The 17,345-nt window shown below is 46.7% G+C and overlaps 1 protein-coding gene across 21 annotated transcripts in view; it reads left to right on the top strand.

Annotated features, from left to right (window-relative positions):
- Positions 1 to 17,345, top strand: part of GRIP1 (glutamate receptor interacting protein 1) — a 1,150,044-nt gene that overhangs the window by 992,893 nt on the left and 139,806 nt on the right. For 16 of the 21 annotated variants that reach the window (XM_085653460.1, XM_085653456.1, XM_085653454.1 and 13 more), the window contains 2 exons: positions 2,990 to 3,145; positions 16,119 to 16,305. In XM_085653460.1, the coding sequence (XP_085509586.1) occupies positions 2,990 to 3,145; positions 16,119 to 16,305 (343 nt within the window). The remainder of the gene's footprint in view (positions 1 to 2,989; positions 3,146 to 16,118; positions 16,306 to 17,345) is intronic. The other 5 variants (XM_085653452.1, XM_085653446.1, XM_085653442.1 and 2 more) reach the window with 1 other exon arrangement.

Here is a 17,345-nt window from a genome sequence, read left to right as displayed (position 1 = left end):
TAATGCATAACTACTTCAAAATACACTTGTGAAATGAAAACTAGTTTAGGTATGTGTTACTAGCGCTATGAAATACTTAACTATCTTGATTTTACCCTTAAAGTTACTGTCCCGCTGGATTTAACCATCTGTCAAAGACCATGTAGTCATTTTAGAAACCTCTCCAAGGCATCCCAAATTGTTTATGAAAACATGGTAACAAGTCCTCTGGTGCTATCTTTTCATTTTAGATATTATGATTGTCTTTGTTCAGACGGGCATTGGTTTTGTTGGGTTGTGCTGTCTCAATGTTCTGAATACAAAAAGATGATCTACTCAATTAATTACCAAAAATAAAACACTAGTTCCCTCCATACCCCAAGGATTAGTCCTCGCCTTGGGTTCACATTGCCTAAACTATCTTCCTGAACTGAAGGCTTCTCTTGCCTTGCCAGTCTTATATTGGAGATTTTAATCAGAGTGGTCTGCCTATACAATCAAGAGGGAATGGATACCATCAAATGATGTGGTGGGAAGAGGTATGTTTAACAGCATTTTAATTTTACCCATGTTTGCCTTACCACTGGGTGGAACTGGTCTAGTGGTGTAGATTATTCATGGAAAAATGTATAGTTACAATAAATCAAAATATCTCGTTTAGACATTTTAACAAATATTACAGGCAAGAGAACTTAATCCCTAAGTAAAAAAATGTTAAACACATATCCACAGCTGAGCAACAGGGAAAAGTAATGAAATATGCAATATTACGATTTGATGAGTAGTTTTGCAAGTTCAAAAAAACATTGAGTTAGACCATAGATTTATTCTGGTGACAGCAAAACATAAGATCAAATTTGAAGTGATTGGTGTGATCATGGGAGTGCAAGATAACACTTTCCTCAGTCCTTCTAAATTGATGGTCTATAATGATCTTAAATGTGATTGAACATTCCATAACTCTCTATGCACCCTTCAGAATCACCACTACCTTACATGCGTCTTTATAAAACTTTGAATTTCTATCTGTGAACTACGAAAGTATGTTCAGTATGAATTTGTTGATTCCCACAAAGACATTTCTCTCTCAGACTCTATAGATTTTAAACTATATTTCTCAAAATACCACTCATGAGGCTCCCAAGGTCTATTTAATACATAATCTTCTCAATCCCTACATCTGGAACAAGGAGGTTGAGCTGAGAAGTTGGTGTACCTGTGGCATGTCCCCCAGCCCCAATATTCCCAGAAAACGATGTTTCGTTAGAGGCCAATCCTCTGCTCTATCTACTGTCATGCTATAACAGTGAGGATTTTAAAGAGAAGCCATTGCCTTCACTGGCTGTGAGAAACAGACAAATTATTCTGTGTTGATTTCAGCTTGCCTTTCCTTCGAACAATACTGTGCAAGTGCTCTTGGTGTAGACAACAAGGAGTGGTAGTGTTGCTCCAATGGGAAAGCGCACTGCCCTTTTCCATGTTTTGTTATGGGGCCTGTATTTCATTTTTTTGTTACGATACAAATGTTTTCAGTGTGTTTTGAGTAAATCCTCTGCAACCAGATAGTAGGCTAAAGATAACTTTATATGATACCAACAGAACAATAGACAGTCATTTATTATATAACTAATTCTGAGATGAAAAGTCCACCCAGAATGCAGTCACCACTCAACATGTACTCTGCCCACTTTGTCCAAAGCTGAACCCATTGATATGGGTTCTAACAGTTAATCTCAGCATGCTTGTTTACTGTAAATAATTACATTGCTCCTATTTTAAGATATCCGGTACCTGAATGGATCTCTTCCAATAGCAAACAAAACAGTCCTGTTGTGTTGTGGAGAGATGCACAATGTTGTTCAATGATTGATTAAGACCAAAAGAAGCATCACTCTTCCTTAACAACTGTTGATATAACACATATGCCATTTTTATACACATCATATGGAATGAAACGAAAACAAAATCTGTTCAAACATCCTCTCAAGTTATATAAAAAAAACAAGAAAACATAGTGAGCCCTGCTGGGATCCAAGTAATGGGTCCCATAAAAAAGCAAAGAAGGAATCCATTTCATTTGATAGAAAGGACCCTCACCCACATTTGGTCTTACCGCCACCGGTGGGAAGAGTGGAGGCACAAAAGAAATCCTTATTCTCCTTTTCTTCAGACCCATTACTTGGGTCACAGTTGGATTTATTAACCTTTCATGCTTTATAATACACAGGGCATCATATTTATGGGTGAATATTAAAGTTAATGACAAATACCAATTCGAAGAATAGTAAATAGCTCCTGCTTTCAATACCTATGTCCTCTTGTCTGGTTTGTGCCACAAATCCTCACGATAAAGAACATAATTAAAGGTATAATAAACTCCTTGAGACTGATCTCTGTACTGCAATAGTATACTTCTATATTTGTATACTTATTACACTGCAACCCTGGCATTCGGGTTCCCTTAAACCATTTTTCTACAGTTGACAGAAGTGAATTTTACACTACTGCCTAAAAGTGTGATTACCCTTGGATAACATGTGGGCATTTTCTTACATCCTCTCTCTTTCCTTCTCCTCTTTCTGTGTTTTCTCTTTGTAATGTTGTGTGACATTGCATGCCCCCTTTCATTGATTTAAGAACATCCCACACACCATTTAATGCAGAGTTTTTATTGGTTGACTGTGTTCATCAGTTTGCAGACTGAGTCACAGTTCCCAGACACAGCAAGCAAATGTTGCCTTATGTCAGATGTGGCATGTATTTTGGTATTGACTGCTCTGTGTCTGGAAGGTTAGTGCAGAAACATTGATATCTGTTGAATAACACTTGACAGGACACCACTAGTAATTTTGTGATACATCTGTTCTTTTGGTTTGATAGTATAGTTTGTATTTGTTATGATACACTAAAGATGTTCTATTTGGGAGCACACTGGTTTTGCTAAATGTGCATTCACCGTATTGTTCACCTTAAATCGAGGTATGGTGTACTATATGTTTCTGTTTTACAGCAGCCTTGGTGTCTTCATCTTTTTCACCTACCTCTATGAGCGCGTACAGCCTGAGCTCACTCAACATGGGGACTCTACCTCGCAACCTCTATCCAACCAGCCCACGTGGGACACTGATGCGAAGGAGAATGAAAAAGAAGGACTTCAAAAGTTCATGTAAGTGCTAATGCTTGCTGCCCTTTGATTGGGAAAGCACAGTTCCGTTCCGCACATCTAGTCCGGTATATTATTGGTTTGTGGCATCCTTTAGGTAGTAAAGAATCCGTATCAGCCATAGTAGATCAAGCATTGATGTAATCATTTTAAGCAGCTTAAAAAAATCGTTTCTGCGAAACAGTTTCATGTTGAAAGATAATTAGTTCTCCACTTCAGTAATCTCTGTCTTTTATGGGGTAATGATGTTACTGAGTTCTATATCACTACATTAGTTGATGGTGCTAAGTGCATGAATGGTCAGGGGACAGGAGGGAAGTTTAAGTGAAGTTTGAGGAGTGTTTTTGTATCATGCCATATTTGCATACATAAATACTTTGGCTTTTTCAGAGATGTGTGAAATTAGGGCACTTCTCTCAAGTTTCGTAAAGCAGGAAGAGATTCCACAATATTGTCAAAGGCACAATTTTTTTTTCATTTCTCAATTTGCAGGGAGAAATTGCACTGATGATTGTGCACAATTTTGATTTCACAGAAACAAAAATTGTAAATTAAAATGTTATTTTCCTTTAATGAATAAGCCGACATTTTATAGTGTTATTTACTGACTTTTTCCATGCAAAATTACTTAGTGTAATATGCAATTTTTCTTTCACCAGAAAGTAATATGTAATATTAAAAGTGCTTTAAACATTTTATCAAACAATTCCAGGTTTTGCTAAATCCTGTATAGCGTATTTGACTGTCTCTATAGCGATTCCAACTTTGTTAAAGCTTCTACTTTTTTATATTGTCATAATAAAGTCCTAAACATCATAACCAAAAATATCTATCCTCTTTACTAAAAACTCCTAAATAGGCTTCATGATCTTTAAATCATGTATTGTGTATTTAAAAGTTTTATAATTTTTTTTACGTTAGACCTATTTTATAAAAAAAAATTGTCTGAATAACTTTGTCCTTTAATTAATAAATTATTTTCAAAACATATTCTGTAATCAAAATATACATCGTACCATAAACTAACCTATAGCTTACACTTACTTTTTGACCTACAGAAAAAAACAATACCAAGGCATAGATAAATTCAGTGAAGAAGAGAAAAATAAAAAGTAGAACTTAATTTTATGACAACATCATTTAGATGGGATCTTTCATCACCAGCTTAAGCATCAGTAAAGTATCAGAGTACAACTTACCTTCTCTGCCATGCTAATGATACATCCCTTTCTACATATCGGCTGACTGTCCAATAGCTCTTTCAAGTTCTGTATTATTGATATATTGTCTGCCAATATTTTTCTCACACATTTTAGCTCAGAAAATGATAACAAAATAACTGATCTCCGATTCCTCATGATTAGTTGCAAAACCTTGGGACATTTGCAATCCTTCGTATGTTTTAAAAAATCCCAACATAGCATTTGTCCAACAAGTTGCATTAATTAAAAATACTCTTCAGTGTACGAGTGTACTGCCTGAATCCTAAAACCGTCTGGAGAACTATCTAAACCAGTATTTGATAAATGATTTGGAGTATAATACAGTCTGAATAACATACATGTGGTGGGAATGATAATAAGGCCATTGAAAAAAATTGCATTAACTGTATTGAATCTTCCCACAGTCAACTGGCATCTTTAGATAGTCCTAGGATGTCTTTTAATTTTGCATGATTTAACTCAGTATCAAATTTAGTTACTTGTAGTACCTTGTGAAAAAGAGCTTTCAGGACCTATAGGTAGTACAAATATTGGTAATATATTCCAATTGAACCAGTCTACCCATTTTCAGATGCTTCCATCCATCCATCCATCCAGCCATCCATCCCGGGATAGGTTTTGTTATCGAAGAAGTATGGACTGTACAACACTACATTTCCTGATTTTTTTTTTTTTTTTAAAACATGTTTTTTTATTGCAACATTTTCAGCAAAATAACCATCGGGGCAACCGGCACCCCCTACAATCTCCGATAACATCCTTCGGTTTAGCAATGCACACAGCCATTTAGCCCACATCCCGGGGGCCGGGCGGCATATATATACAGTTAAGCAAAGTAATACAACTATCGCCTCATAGCGGTGCCTGGATCATGCCCCCTGGGAGCCTCTGCTTTTCTGTCCAATCAGATTCATTCCCCATACAACACAATATAGCACTACCCTCCCACCTCAGGAACTCCCCCCCCTCCCATCCCACCCCCCAACTGCTGCTGATGTGGGCCCCTCCAGTGGTCCCTAACTCTAAGTTGTGCCATCCTTCAGAGGTTACATCTATTTTCCTCAACCTCAAGGAACTCCGTGCTCCTCGCGCTCCCGTTCCGCCCGCTCGAGCCGGCAATCCTGCAGGGCCTGCCCCATCAGTTCCCATGCCCTTACCCACTCCAACCCCTTTTCATTGTCCGCCTTGATCGCTTGCCGCCTTCTAACTTCACTCTCGCATCTAGACCATTTTAATAACTCGGATATCCACCGCCCGATTGATGGGCCCTCCCGGGACTTCCAGTGCCACGTAATTTCTCTCTGGGCCAACATGAGCCCCAAGTCAATAAATTTACTCGTCACTTTCGTCTTTGCTGTGTGAGGGAACCAGAGCAGCAGGCACGCCCCCATATCAAACTCCACCTCCCGGTCCGTTATAGTATTCAAGATCTCTCCCACCTCAGTCCAGTACGACCCAAGCTTCGGGCACCCCCACAGCATATGCTCTAGTTCAGCTCCCAGTGCGAAGCAGCGCGGGCAAGCGGCCTCCTGCACCTTAAAGTACCGGCTAATCTTTCCCGGGGTCAAATATGCCCTGTGGAGGATGAAGAAATGCACCTGCTGAAAGCGGGCATTCCCGCTACCCTTCCATGTCCTCCGCATGATGTGGCTCCAGATCGTGTCCGGAATGGGTTTGCCTACGCTTTCCTCCCACCGCTCCTTCAATGCCGCAAGCGGCTCCAGCCCCTCCTGCAGCAATCTAGCCTGTAGGCACGTCACCGCCTTAATCGTTCCCGCCGCCATCGCCACGTACTGACAGGTCAGTGCCACAGAGGGTTCCGCCAGCCCCTCTCTCCAGTGTTTTTGTATTGCCGCGCTCACCGCCGCGTGCAGGAGATAACTCCCATCCGGGAGACCAAACTGCTCCTGCAAAGCCCCGAAGGGGGCCAGCACCCCATCTATATAGAGGTCCCCCACCATCTGCAACCCCAGCTCTTCCCACTCCGCTAGCGGGGACCAGTCGCCTCCATGCGGCAGTGCCGTCAACATCCCCAGCGGGATCTCCGGTGCATAAGGTCTCACCGTCTTTGCTCTCCTCATGCCCCTCTGCCAGCATAGCCGGAGAGTCCGCTCCTCGATGGATAAATCTCTCAGGTCTAATTTCTGTTGCATGACTATGTAAGACAGGACATGTCTCTGGATGCCAGTCCCTCGTCCCATCTCCGGGCCTCGGAACACTCTGGCCACATTCTGTGTCAGCACTTGTAGCTGCGCCGCCAGGTAGTACAATTCAAAATCGGGGACCGCCAGTCCCCCCTCTAGTTTAGGCCGCATCAGAACCGACAGGGCTACCCGTCGCCGTCCCGTCCCCCATAGGAAGCTGATGATCTGCGACTTCAAGTCTTTGAAGATCCTCTGCGGGATCCATATCGGCAGTGTGCGGAAGTAATAGAGCAGTCGGGGCAGAGCCACCATCTTCAGCAACGCGACCCGGCCCAGCACCGAGAGCGGGAGGGCAGCCCAGAAGGCCATGCACCCCCTCAAGGCCCTTATGCAACGCCCTACATTACCGTCCAGGAGATTTTCGACGTCGTGGTATATCCGGACTCCCAGGTAAGTAAAGCACTTAGCTTCCCACACCACATTCCGAGTGGGAGGGCAGTATGGGACATCTGCCCACAGCGGGAAAGCACAGGTTTTGGTCCAATTGACCCTGAGGCCCGAGAGCTCGCCAAAGCGCGAGAGCATCTCCACAGCCCCCTCCAAGGCGTCACCGGAGTCCTCCAGGTACAGCAGGAGGTCATCCGCGTACAGGGAAATATGATGCTCCTCCTCCCCACATCGAACCCCGCCGTACACCGCTCCTGTCCGTGCTTGTGCCGCCAAAGGCTCCATCGCCAAGGCGAACAACAGGGGGGATAACGAGCAACCCTGCCGTGTGCCCCTGCGTACTGGATACGCTGCGGACACGACCGCTCCCAGCCGCACCCTGGCCGTAGCAGAGGAGTAAAGGACCCGTGTCCAACGTCCGAACCCCTCCCCCAGGCCGGTCTTCTCGAGCACCGCATCGAGGTATCCCCATTCGAGGCTATCGAAAGCCTTTTCAATGTCTACGGAGAGCACTGCCGGCCGCTGTTCTGGGCCCCAGACGCTGTCCATGATACGGACCAGGCGTCGAATATTCCATGCTGTGCTCCTGGTGGGGATAAAACCGGCTTGGTCCCCGTGAACCAATTTGGTCATGTGCGGTAGTAATCTAGTGGCCAATATGCGACTCAATATTTTGTAGTCGACCGTCAGCATAGACAAAGGTCTATACGATGTCACATCCGAGGCATCCCTGCCGGGCTTCAACAACGGCACCACCAATGCCTCCCTCATCGACTGGGGGAGTCTCCCCAGCTCCATGGCCTCAGTGTAGACCAGCAAGAGCCTGGGCGCCAAGACATCCACAAACTGCGCATAGAATTCGATCGGCAGGCCATCTACCCCCGGCGTTTTATTTCTGGCCATCTGCTTAATAGCCACCCGAATCTCCTGCAGCGTAATGGGTCCGCCCAGCACCGTCGCAGTTTCCGCATCTACCCGGGGGAGGCAAAGAGTCGCCAGATATTCAGTTATCTCGGAGTTCTCCACCCCTAACTGGCTCTCATAGAGGACCGAATAGTAAGACCTGAACCGCTGGAGCACCGTCCCCTGCGAGTAAACCATCTCCCCCGTCTCCGTTCTAATGCTTAGGACCGGGCAGCCCCGGGGTTCCGGGTTCGCTAGTCTAGCCAGTAGCGTTCCTACCTTGTCCCGTTCCGCATGGACTCTGACGAGATACCGCTTGTAGTCAAAGCCCCGCAGCCGCTCAGTTTCGGTCGCTACCACCTCCTTCGCCTCAAGCAGCCTGTCCTGTAACTCCGGTCTCTCAGGCCTACGCTGCTCCAGATCCCTCAACACCCCCTCCGCCTTCTCCAAAGCCGTCAGGATAGTAGTCCTCACATTCGCAAATGTTCCCATACAAACGCCTCTTGTCACCACCTTCATGGCATCCCATTCCATCGCCCTCGTGGCCGTTGAACCCTCATTCTCCGTAAAGTACTGCTCTACGCCCCGCTTGACCGCATCACTAAACACTGGATCTTCCAATGCCTCCGGCCTCAGGCGCCATCTCGGGACCGCCGATCGCGGCCGCCGCCACTGCAGCGTCAGCAGCAGCGGGTTGTGGTCTGATATAGTTCTAGTGAGGTACTCCGTGTGGACCATCACGGGCGCCAAGTCCCTGCTGCACAAAACGGCATCTATCCTAACGTGCAGCGCGTGTAACGCGGAGAAGAAGGAATAGTCCCTGTGTCCCGGATGCTGCTCCCTCCACACATCTATCAACCTCCACCTCTCCTGCCAGTCCGCCCTGTGCGCCGCTAATCGGCGCACTGGCGAATCAGCCAATGGCGGATGCGACCGGTCCAGTGCCACATCAGTGATCGAGTTGAAGTCCCCTCCTATCAATATGGGGCCCGCCAAGAAGTGCGCCAAGGAACCCGTCAAGCTAACAAAAAAGCGGGCCTGGTCCGCGTTGGGGGCATATATACTGCATAAGGCCACATCCTGACCATAGAGCTTCCCTCCCACCGCCACAAATCTACCCCCCGGATCCACCAGCTGGGTCGTGGCCTGAAATGGGATTCCTGCCCGCACCCATATCAACACTCCCCTGGCAAACGCCGAACATGTAGTCCCAAACACCTGGTCACGCCATCTCTTCTGCAGCGCAGTGAGTTCCTGTTGAGTTAAGTGAGTTTCCTGCAGGAGTGCGATTTGTATGCCTCGCCTCACCAGGTGGGCATGGACCTTGTATCGTCTAGACATAGTGCGGAGGCCACGAACGTTCCACGTGAGGCATTTCAAATTAGGTAATGTCCCCATCACAACCAGAACCCCCCCAGCACACCAATATCCCCGGCCCACCTACAGCAGCGCAACAGAACCCCGCAACCAGAACAACCCCACAAACTCCCCCCCACCCACTCCCCAGAACAGGACCTAATAACGCACTATCAGCCCCCATCCAAACCTGCAACCCACCAGACCGTCACTACTCTGTGGTCGTCTCCACAGAAAGCCTTAGGGGCAGCTCGAGGGTGATTCAGAACCGACCCAGGGCAGGCCAAGCCCCCCGCCCCGCACCCACCATCCCCCGAATGTCTCAGCACCATACCTGCAAGTCCGCCGAGCACCGGGACCCCCAGTCAGACCCGGAGTCGTAAATATGGCCCCACCCTCCGCATCACCCGTTAAATAGTCCATCCGCCGTCTGTGGGGTGACCGCCGGCCCCCCGGAGCTGTCAACCTCTGACATCTCTCCGCCGGACTGCCCGGCCTCCTCTCCAGAATCCGAGCCCACTGAAGTCTGCTCCCCTTGAGAGCCCGTTATGATCACCGTCGCAGCCAGCGCCCTCCGCCTGTCGTCCGCCATCTGTCCATCCCGCTCCGCTCCCCGAAGTTTGTTGCGCTTGCGGATACGTTGAGATTTCCGCACTTGGACCGGTTTCTGCCTCTCTTTTTCCTCCGTCCTTCCCCGGGCCGTGCCCGCCCGATACGACTCCAGCAATGTCCACGCTTCAGCAGGGGTCTGAAAGAAGTGGGTCGTCCCGCCCAAGATTACCCGCAGTTTCGCTGGGAACAGCAGGGAGTACTGCAGGCCCTCGATCCGTAGTTCCTTTTTCACGGCCAGAAAGGAAGCCCTGTTCTTCTGTACCTCCTGCGTGTAGTCTGGGAACACCGTGACCGAGCTGTTGGCCACCTGGAAGGGGCCATCTGCACGCGCCTTCTGGATCAGCAGGTCCCTATCCCTATAATGCAAAAGCCTGACCAACATGGGTCTGGGAGGGCGGCCCTGCGCCAGCGGGCGAGCCGGGACCCTATGCGCCCGCTCCAGGGAGAAGAAGGGGGAGAGGCCCTCCGGGGCCACTTTCTTCCGGAACCAGTCCTCCATGTACGCCACGGCGTCATCCCCTTCGACTTTTTCCGGCAGGCCCACTACCCTCACGTTATTTCTCCGATTGCGACCTTCGGCGTCCTCCGCTCGCTTCTCCAGCGTCGCCAAACGGCCCAGGATCTCAGAGATTTTGCGTTCCGCGGTCGCCGCCGCTGGCTTGAGCTCCCGGATCGCCACCTCATTGTCTTTGACTCTGTCCGCCAGTTTGGCATGATCGGCCCGCAAGAGTCCCAGCCCGGTGGCAACCTGCGCTATGTCTTGATGCAAGGCCTCCTTGGTCGCCGTGATGGCCTCCAGGATCCCATCCAGCCGTTTGTTTAAGCGCCGTTCCTGCGCTGTGTCCCCCGGGTCATCTTGGGGTCCTCCAGCTGCGGCCGATGCCGCCGCCCGGTCGTGCCCAGGGGGCACATGCGGCGCGACACCCTTCGTGGGCATTTCGCCCTGCACCAGCTCCAGTTCAGGGCCCCACCAGCAGGCAGATCGATTCCGCCGTCCGTCCACTCCGGGAGAGAAGAGCCAGGGCCCGGCACCCGCTCCCCGAGCTCAATGTCCTCCTCGGGGGCGGTCCGCTCCCCCAGGGCCCGGCGGCCCAACAGCCCGGAGTCCCTCCGCTCATGGCCAGCAGGTCGTCTTCCCGCCAAGGCCACCCGCCACCGGCGCACGGGCCCTCCGCGGCCTCACTCGGCGACAACAGACAGCGCGGGCGCACCACCTTCCTGCTTCAGCGCCGGGGTCACTCCCGCTCAGTCCACCCCAATGGGCCAGCCTCGCCTCCGGGGGGAGGGCGCCTCCACGCGGTCTGCAGGCCCTCCGTTCTGCAACGCTCCCTCAGCCCAGCGCTGCTATCTCCTCAGGCCGCCATCGCCATCCGGCCGCCATCACCATCGGGCGCGAGTCGCCCGGCTCCGCCGCCAGCTCCTCCGCTGCTCTCACGCTCGTCCTCTCCACAGCCCAACAGCCGCAGTCGCCAGCAGGCAGGCGCGTCGCTCCGAAGTCCAGCGCCGGCCCCGCTGTCCCCTCTGTAGTCTGTGCCGGGTGCCCCGAGGGGGAGGGGACGGCGGGATCCGCAGTCACCGCCGCGGCGGAGATCGCCTCGCTCCACCACCGTGGTCCCGAAGCCCCGGGCAACAGGCGATCAGCCCCGCTCCGCTACGCCAGCGGCAGGCTTCTCCGCGGTCACCAGCTTCCGGCCGGGGCTGTTTACTCTTCGCCGTCCGGGGCCGCCACCTTCTTGCGCTGCAGGCGCCGTTCGTCCCGCTCCGTGGCCCGGCTCTAGCACCTCGCCAGGGTCCCCACCGGCTCGTGCGCGGCGTCCACTGTCGTCCCAGTGCTCTGCGCAGCAGGCTCGCGCCAGTTGCGGCGCGTTTTGGCCGGGTTTCAGGATAATTATCGGGGATTAGGCACGGAGCTGCAGGTTCACGCCGCCATCCCGATCGGCGTCCAAACCACGCCCCCTACATTTCCTGATTTTGTGACTGAACAGCCTCATTTCCCCTTCCGTAAATTCTCGCACACCTTTGGTTTGATAGCAATATCAGTAGCAATTGGTATTCTTACCATATTGTCTGAAAAGGCAAAATAGGAAGCATCAGATATATGATATACTCTTAATGACTGATACAAAATCTTAAGCCTTAATCTTACTCTTTCCAAAAGCACAGGGTTTGCGAATTTCACCAGATGATTCTGATTCAGGTTCCTGTCTACTGAAATTGTAAAAGCGTCAGGCTGGTAATACACTCTTCTTGAAAATTCACATTTCACCTTTTTCTGGTTAATGGCCTCATAGTATAACTAGATATTTGGCAATGATCACTTCCAATTTTTCCTAAACTTTAGATGTTTTTTCCATTAAATATTGAAATCATATTGCCCAGTTTGAAACTGATAATGTTTTGAGAAGCTCCTCTATTATTTTCCTGTAATTAAAATTGAAAGAGCTTGACAGAAACATGGAAAACGAATAAGTGGCATCTCCCACCATGTCTTAATTTGAGTTGTACAAGAAAACTCTAGCATTTACTTTAAACAAATCTTTGCATTTCCAAGAAGTTTGGATTTCTAGAAGGTTGACTGAAGATATTCCCATCCCGAAATATTGATCTTGATTTGGTCCATTCATCTTCTGTCCCACAACCTTCTCAAAATATAAAAATATTTCATTCAAAATTGGAACATCCTTTCGGGTCTTGTGAGTACACTGCTATATCATGTGCACTAAGAGGAATTGCGTGTCGTTACACCTGAATCTCATATCCACAAATCTGTGAGTTCATCAGAAGCAGCTGGAAACATTGCTCCATACAGTAAACAAAAACAGTGTAGAGGATAAGACAGCGTTGTGTGGATCCCCTGGTTGTTGGAAGCTATTTGCTATCTGGCCATTAATTAGCACCTTTGCCAATGGGTTTTTATACATGTCTTGCCACAAATCTTTCTGAAAATCCATATTTCCCCAAAGTCTTCCAAGAAACCACCATTGCCTCTCTCAAAGGTTTTCTCTGTATCTTTACTGGACACCAGCAATGGTCTTACCTTCCTTTTGCAACTTGTTGTTCACTGCCTACCTGTGTCATGGTGGGATTTTACCCTTGGCAATTGGATTTGTGCATAAAGACATTCAGCTAGGATGGTTTATTTTCACAGTTGCAAATCTAGTAGGAGAGGCTTTGTGGACTTTTGGGTTGGTGGACTACGTGTTAAAGATGATGAACATCCATTAACTGGCAGGGTTGAGTAGTGCAGAACCATTGTAAGTCTATCCTCTGAAGACAGGAAGATGTAGGTCAGAAAATAACTAGCCATTCAATACCTGAGCCATATCCATATTACTAATTGATGCCTTCACAGTGACATTCCTCCCTGACGGCAGGTAGCTCATTCTGCATGAGCTCCAGGTTGTGGTGGAGGAAGGGAGTGGCCAAAAAATCAAAAATAAAACACTTTGAGTCAAAGCTCTGATGGCACCAAGCAAGGAAACCTTCCAAGAAAAACTCCCATGCCTCTTTCAACCAAGCATCTATCATTTTATGCTTTCACCCTTCCATCCACCCACTGATATCCACCATTTCCTCTCTACATTCTGTCATCCATTCATTCCTTCATCCATCATTCAATCTTTCACCATTCATCATCAGCTGTTCCATCCACCCATCTGTTCACACATCCATCATCTTGCATACATCCATGCATCCATCCTTTGACTTGCTCATCCATTAATAATGCCTTTCATCCATCAATTGATCCTTCAGTACATCCACCTATCCGTCTGTCCATCCACTCAGATTTCCATTTGCTCTGTCATCTTTTCACATGTACATCCATCCATCCTTTCAGATTTCCATTTACTCTGTCATCCTCTCGCCCATCCACTTACCTATCAATGTACCCATTCTTTCACCCACCCACTAATTCATTAAGCTCATCTATGCACCCTTCCAATTGACCTTCTTACCTTTTTTCACATTTCCTTAATTTCACCTTTCCTTCGATCACCCTTTCACCATCATTTCCCTTTCCTATCACCCCATCTTTAAGTCTTCCTTATAGCTTTAATTATGAGCTTATATTTGCCAAGTTGCAGAGAGAAGATCCGACCCACACTGTAGCTGCTAAAGATGGGAGTTCACGATGCTCGTGTGGTGGAGCATTATCTAGACTGATTACTATAAGCACAGATTGAGCAAAAGGCATAGCTTCCCTTGCAGTGATGCCATTCTGTTTAAATTGCTTTGTCCATTATTCTTGTGACCGCCCGCAGCTGATCCGCTAGGTTCCCATCTAGTCCTACTCAGCGGTGTTATACGTCCTTCCGCTATCTGTTCATATAATTTCATCTTTGCTACTATGCAAAGTTAAGTGTTCCTGTACGGAAAAACAGGCATAGAACCCAAGTGCACAATCCCTCCCTTATATTATTTTGCCTCTATTTGTTGTGATTTAAGTTGATCTAGCTCCTGGATCAGCCTAATCCATTACAGAGGACATTTTTATTGTAGCAGAAGCATTTCAAACATGAGGTGCTACTTCACATAAAACAAAACTTATCCTAGGACTGGTCCTAGATCACATGGGTCCAGTCACTAAGAGCCAGATGTGAATACAAATAGGTTGCAGATAGTGGTTGCATTTTTAGGAGCGGCCTGTGCAGGTAAGAGTGGTGAGACGGGGTGGGGATGAGTCAATAGACGACGAGGGAAAATAACATTTAAATAAAGAAAAACCCTTTCCTTGTGCTCACTGCATGCACCCCTCCGCTCATACCTGCACGGGCCGCTGCTGTGGAAAGTGCACACTGAGATTATGCAAGATGAGTTGCGTCGCAAAATCTCCAATCAGGGTATAGAATGACTTGCCTAATGAATATCAATTTGGCTGGTCACAATTTGCGAGCCTTTGTGATCGGCTAAAAACATAGAGATGGTGGTCCCATTTGGACAAGGCCCCCCACGATGCAACACCCAAAGTGAAAGCTCTCTCACAGGAACAGGTTCCTCTTTGCGAATGGGTTACCACCTATTTTGAGGATTTGGTAACCTTTCAATAGTTTGTGACTACAATTGCAATCACAAACCATTAATTAATACATCTCATTGCAATTTACAATCAGGAGGGAATGTACTATAAGTGCCGTTTGGAATGACTCTGTAAATGCTTTTTACAATTCAGAAAAACATTTTCAACCAACAAAAATGGGTTAGTACATTGCAAAATTAAACTTTGCTGTTGCAAACCCTATGATTTTGGAAGTCTCAGAATGTTCAACCACAAAATAATTTGGTACATCTGATCCTAATTTCAACTTTATAGCTTAAGAGCTTCCTTATGGTCCCAAATTATGAATGATACAGTCGACTAGTCCTGTCCTTTGATCCAACACCTCTTTGTGTTCAACTACATGCAATTTGCATTTTTCGATTATGCATTTTAGTCTTGCACGTCTCAGAGTGCTGGTGGATAATACACTGCGATTGTCTGAAGCTTTTATTAACGACATGGTGTCATTTGTGGCTGTTGCATGTGTGGTGTATGAAGAAGTGTTATTTCCCAAATATTTATTTCGACATTTTAGTGTGTTTTTGTATGTCAGTAACACTAATATGAAGCATTCATATATTTCTAACCACGACTGGAATTTGGTAAAATATTGATGTTCTTTAGATGTTTTGAATAATTTAAACACGTTTAATAATTTGGGTTTTTTAAATAACATTTTTTCCTCGTTTACTGTTTAAAAAAAAAAATTTAAGGATAGATTCTAATAACCACCTGCCCTTTTTAGCTCTGGCCTTTTCACTTGCCCACAAGTCACCCACAATTCCTTGCCGTCTCTGTGTCATTGAGGCATTTGTCCCCTACCTCTCCACTTGCTTTTATTTTGCAGTAAATATAGTTTATATTCCAGCCAAACCTGCACATTTTTTCACAGAAAAAAACAGTAAACGTGCCTAGTATTAACCCCGCCGAAATGCGCCTATTTTAGTACCACAGAATTTCTATTACGAATCAATTTTATTAGAATTTCCATTGTATTACTTTATTTTGGGGAGTGTCTTAAAGTGCTTCCTGCGTACCACTGTGCAGTTGCTTCAGGGCACTTGATGTTTTTGCTAGGATGATGTTTTGCTTTTAGTTGTTTTCATTCTGGTGTTGGGTTCTATCTGTTTTATTCGTTGATATAAAGGAACCTGGCAAGTCCATGTAGAGAAGTGTATGTTTGTATCTGTAAATTTGCATTCTTCCGTTTGCCATTCGCCAAGAAAGTCTTCTCTCGTGTTCCCTTCCCTTAGTGTCCCTGGCATCGAGCACCGTGGGCCTAGCTGGGCAGGTGGTTCACACGGAGAGCACCGAGGTGGTCCTGACGGCGGACCCTATTGTGGGTTTCGGTATACAGCTTCAAGGCAGTGTTTTTGCCACCGAGACCCTATCGTCACCACCACTAATTTCATATATCGACGTCGACAGCCCAGCAGAGAGGTGAGATGATTGGATTTCTTCCCCCTAACCCTCTGATTATTGTGTTCATATACTTGCTTGCACAGACCACCTAAACCTGGAAGCACGGAGGCACATAGCCTTGTCTACTAAAATTATTTTGAGAAGCATCCGTTAATGGGTTCTAATAAAAATGTGACATAACCCTCAACTATGGAAAAGCAGCTCGAAGTGACCTCGTTAAGGCAGTAAAATGCCAAAGTAACAAGAACAACCAGGGTCCTGTCTGGCACATTAGCACACGGTGCTTTACAGGATAGGTTTTATATGATCTTTTTATTCTTCTTCCCGGTGTGGGGATAAAAAGTCGCAGCAGTGTCTTATTGTTTCTTTTGTCGGAAGCCTCAATACAGTGTTAATGAAAAGGAAAATAAGCCACATAAAGTCTATAAGTTAGGCACAACCTTAAGTTTCATCGAGATACGCCAAAGAGAAGAATAAAGGATTTTGTGTTGCAAAACACTTCTTGACAACAAGCCTCTCCTTGGTTGTGAAATGATCACTTAGACAACATTTATAGTTATCTTCTAAATACAGTGATTTTTGAAGCAGAACATATTTTTCCTTCTAGATATTTGTTGTTTCTGCAAATTCTTTTAAAGAAGCATCCATCCCTGTTCATCCTCAAACTCACCCAACTATTAAATAAAATAAATCATCTTCTCTGGAATGATGTTGAGTGTTGTAAACCAAGCACAAACATTTATAGGCACGGTTATCAGCAACATGATCGCCTTGTAATCTGGCATCAATTTATCAGAGAGCTTGGCTTTGTTTGGGGTTTCATCTTTTTTGAGGCTCTGGCAAGTAGGAATATTGGAAATAAAATACTTTTAGAATAAAAAGAGCAATACTATGTTCTCCTAAAATCTTGAAACATGGTTGTTAATCTGCAGATGCTTCAAGGTATGGGTCACACATGTTGGGTCCTTTCCAGTTGAAAAGCTTCTTTGATAACAATTGTGTTGATGCTAAGTGCCTGATGTTGAGTGCCCTTGGGCTGGATCTGAAACTTTTTGCAT

This window comes from Triturus cristatus, chromosome 4_1, assembly GCF_964204655.1.
Source record: "Triturus cristatus chromosome 4_1, aTriCri1.1, whole genome shotgun sequence".
NCBI classification, from domain to species: domain Eukaryota; kingdom Metazoa; phylum Chordata; class Amphibia; order Caudata; family Salamandridae; genus Triturus; species Triturus cristatus.
This window is presented reverse-complemented; position numbering and strand designations above follow the sequence as displayed.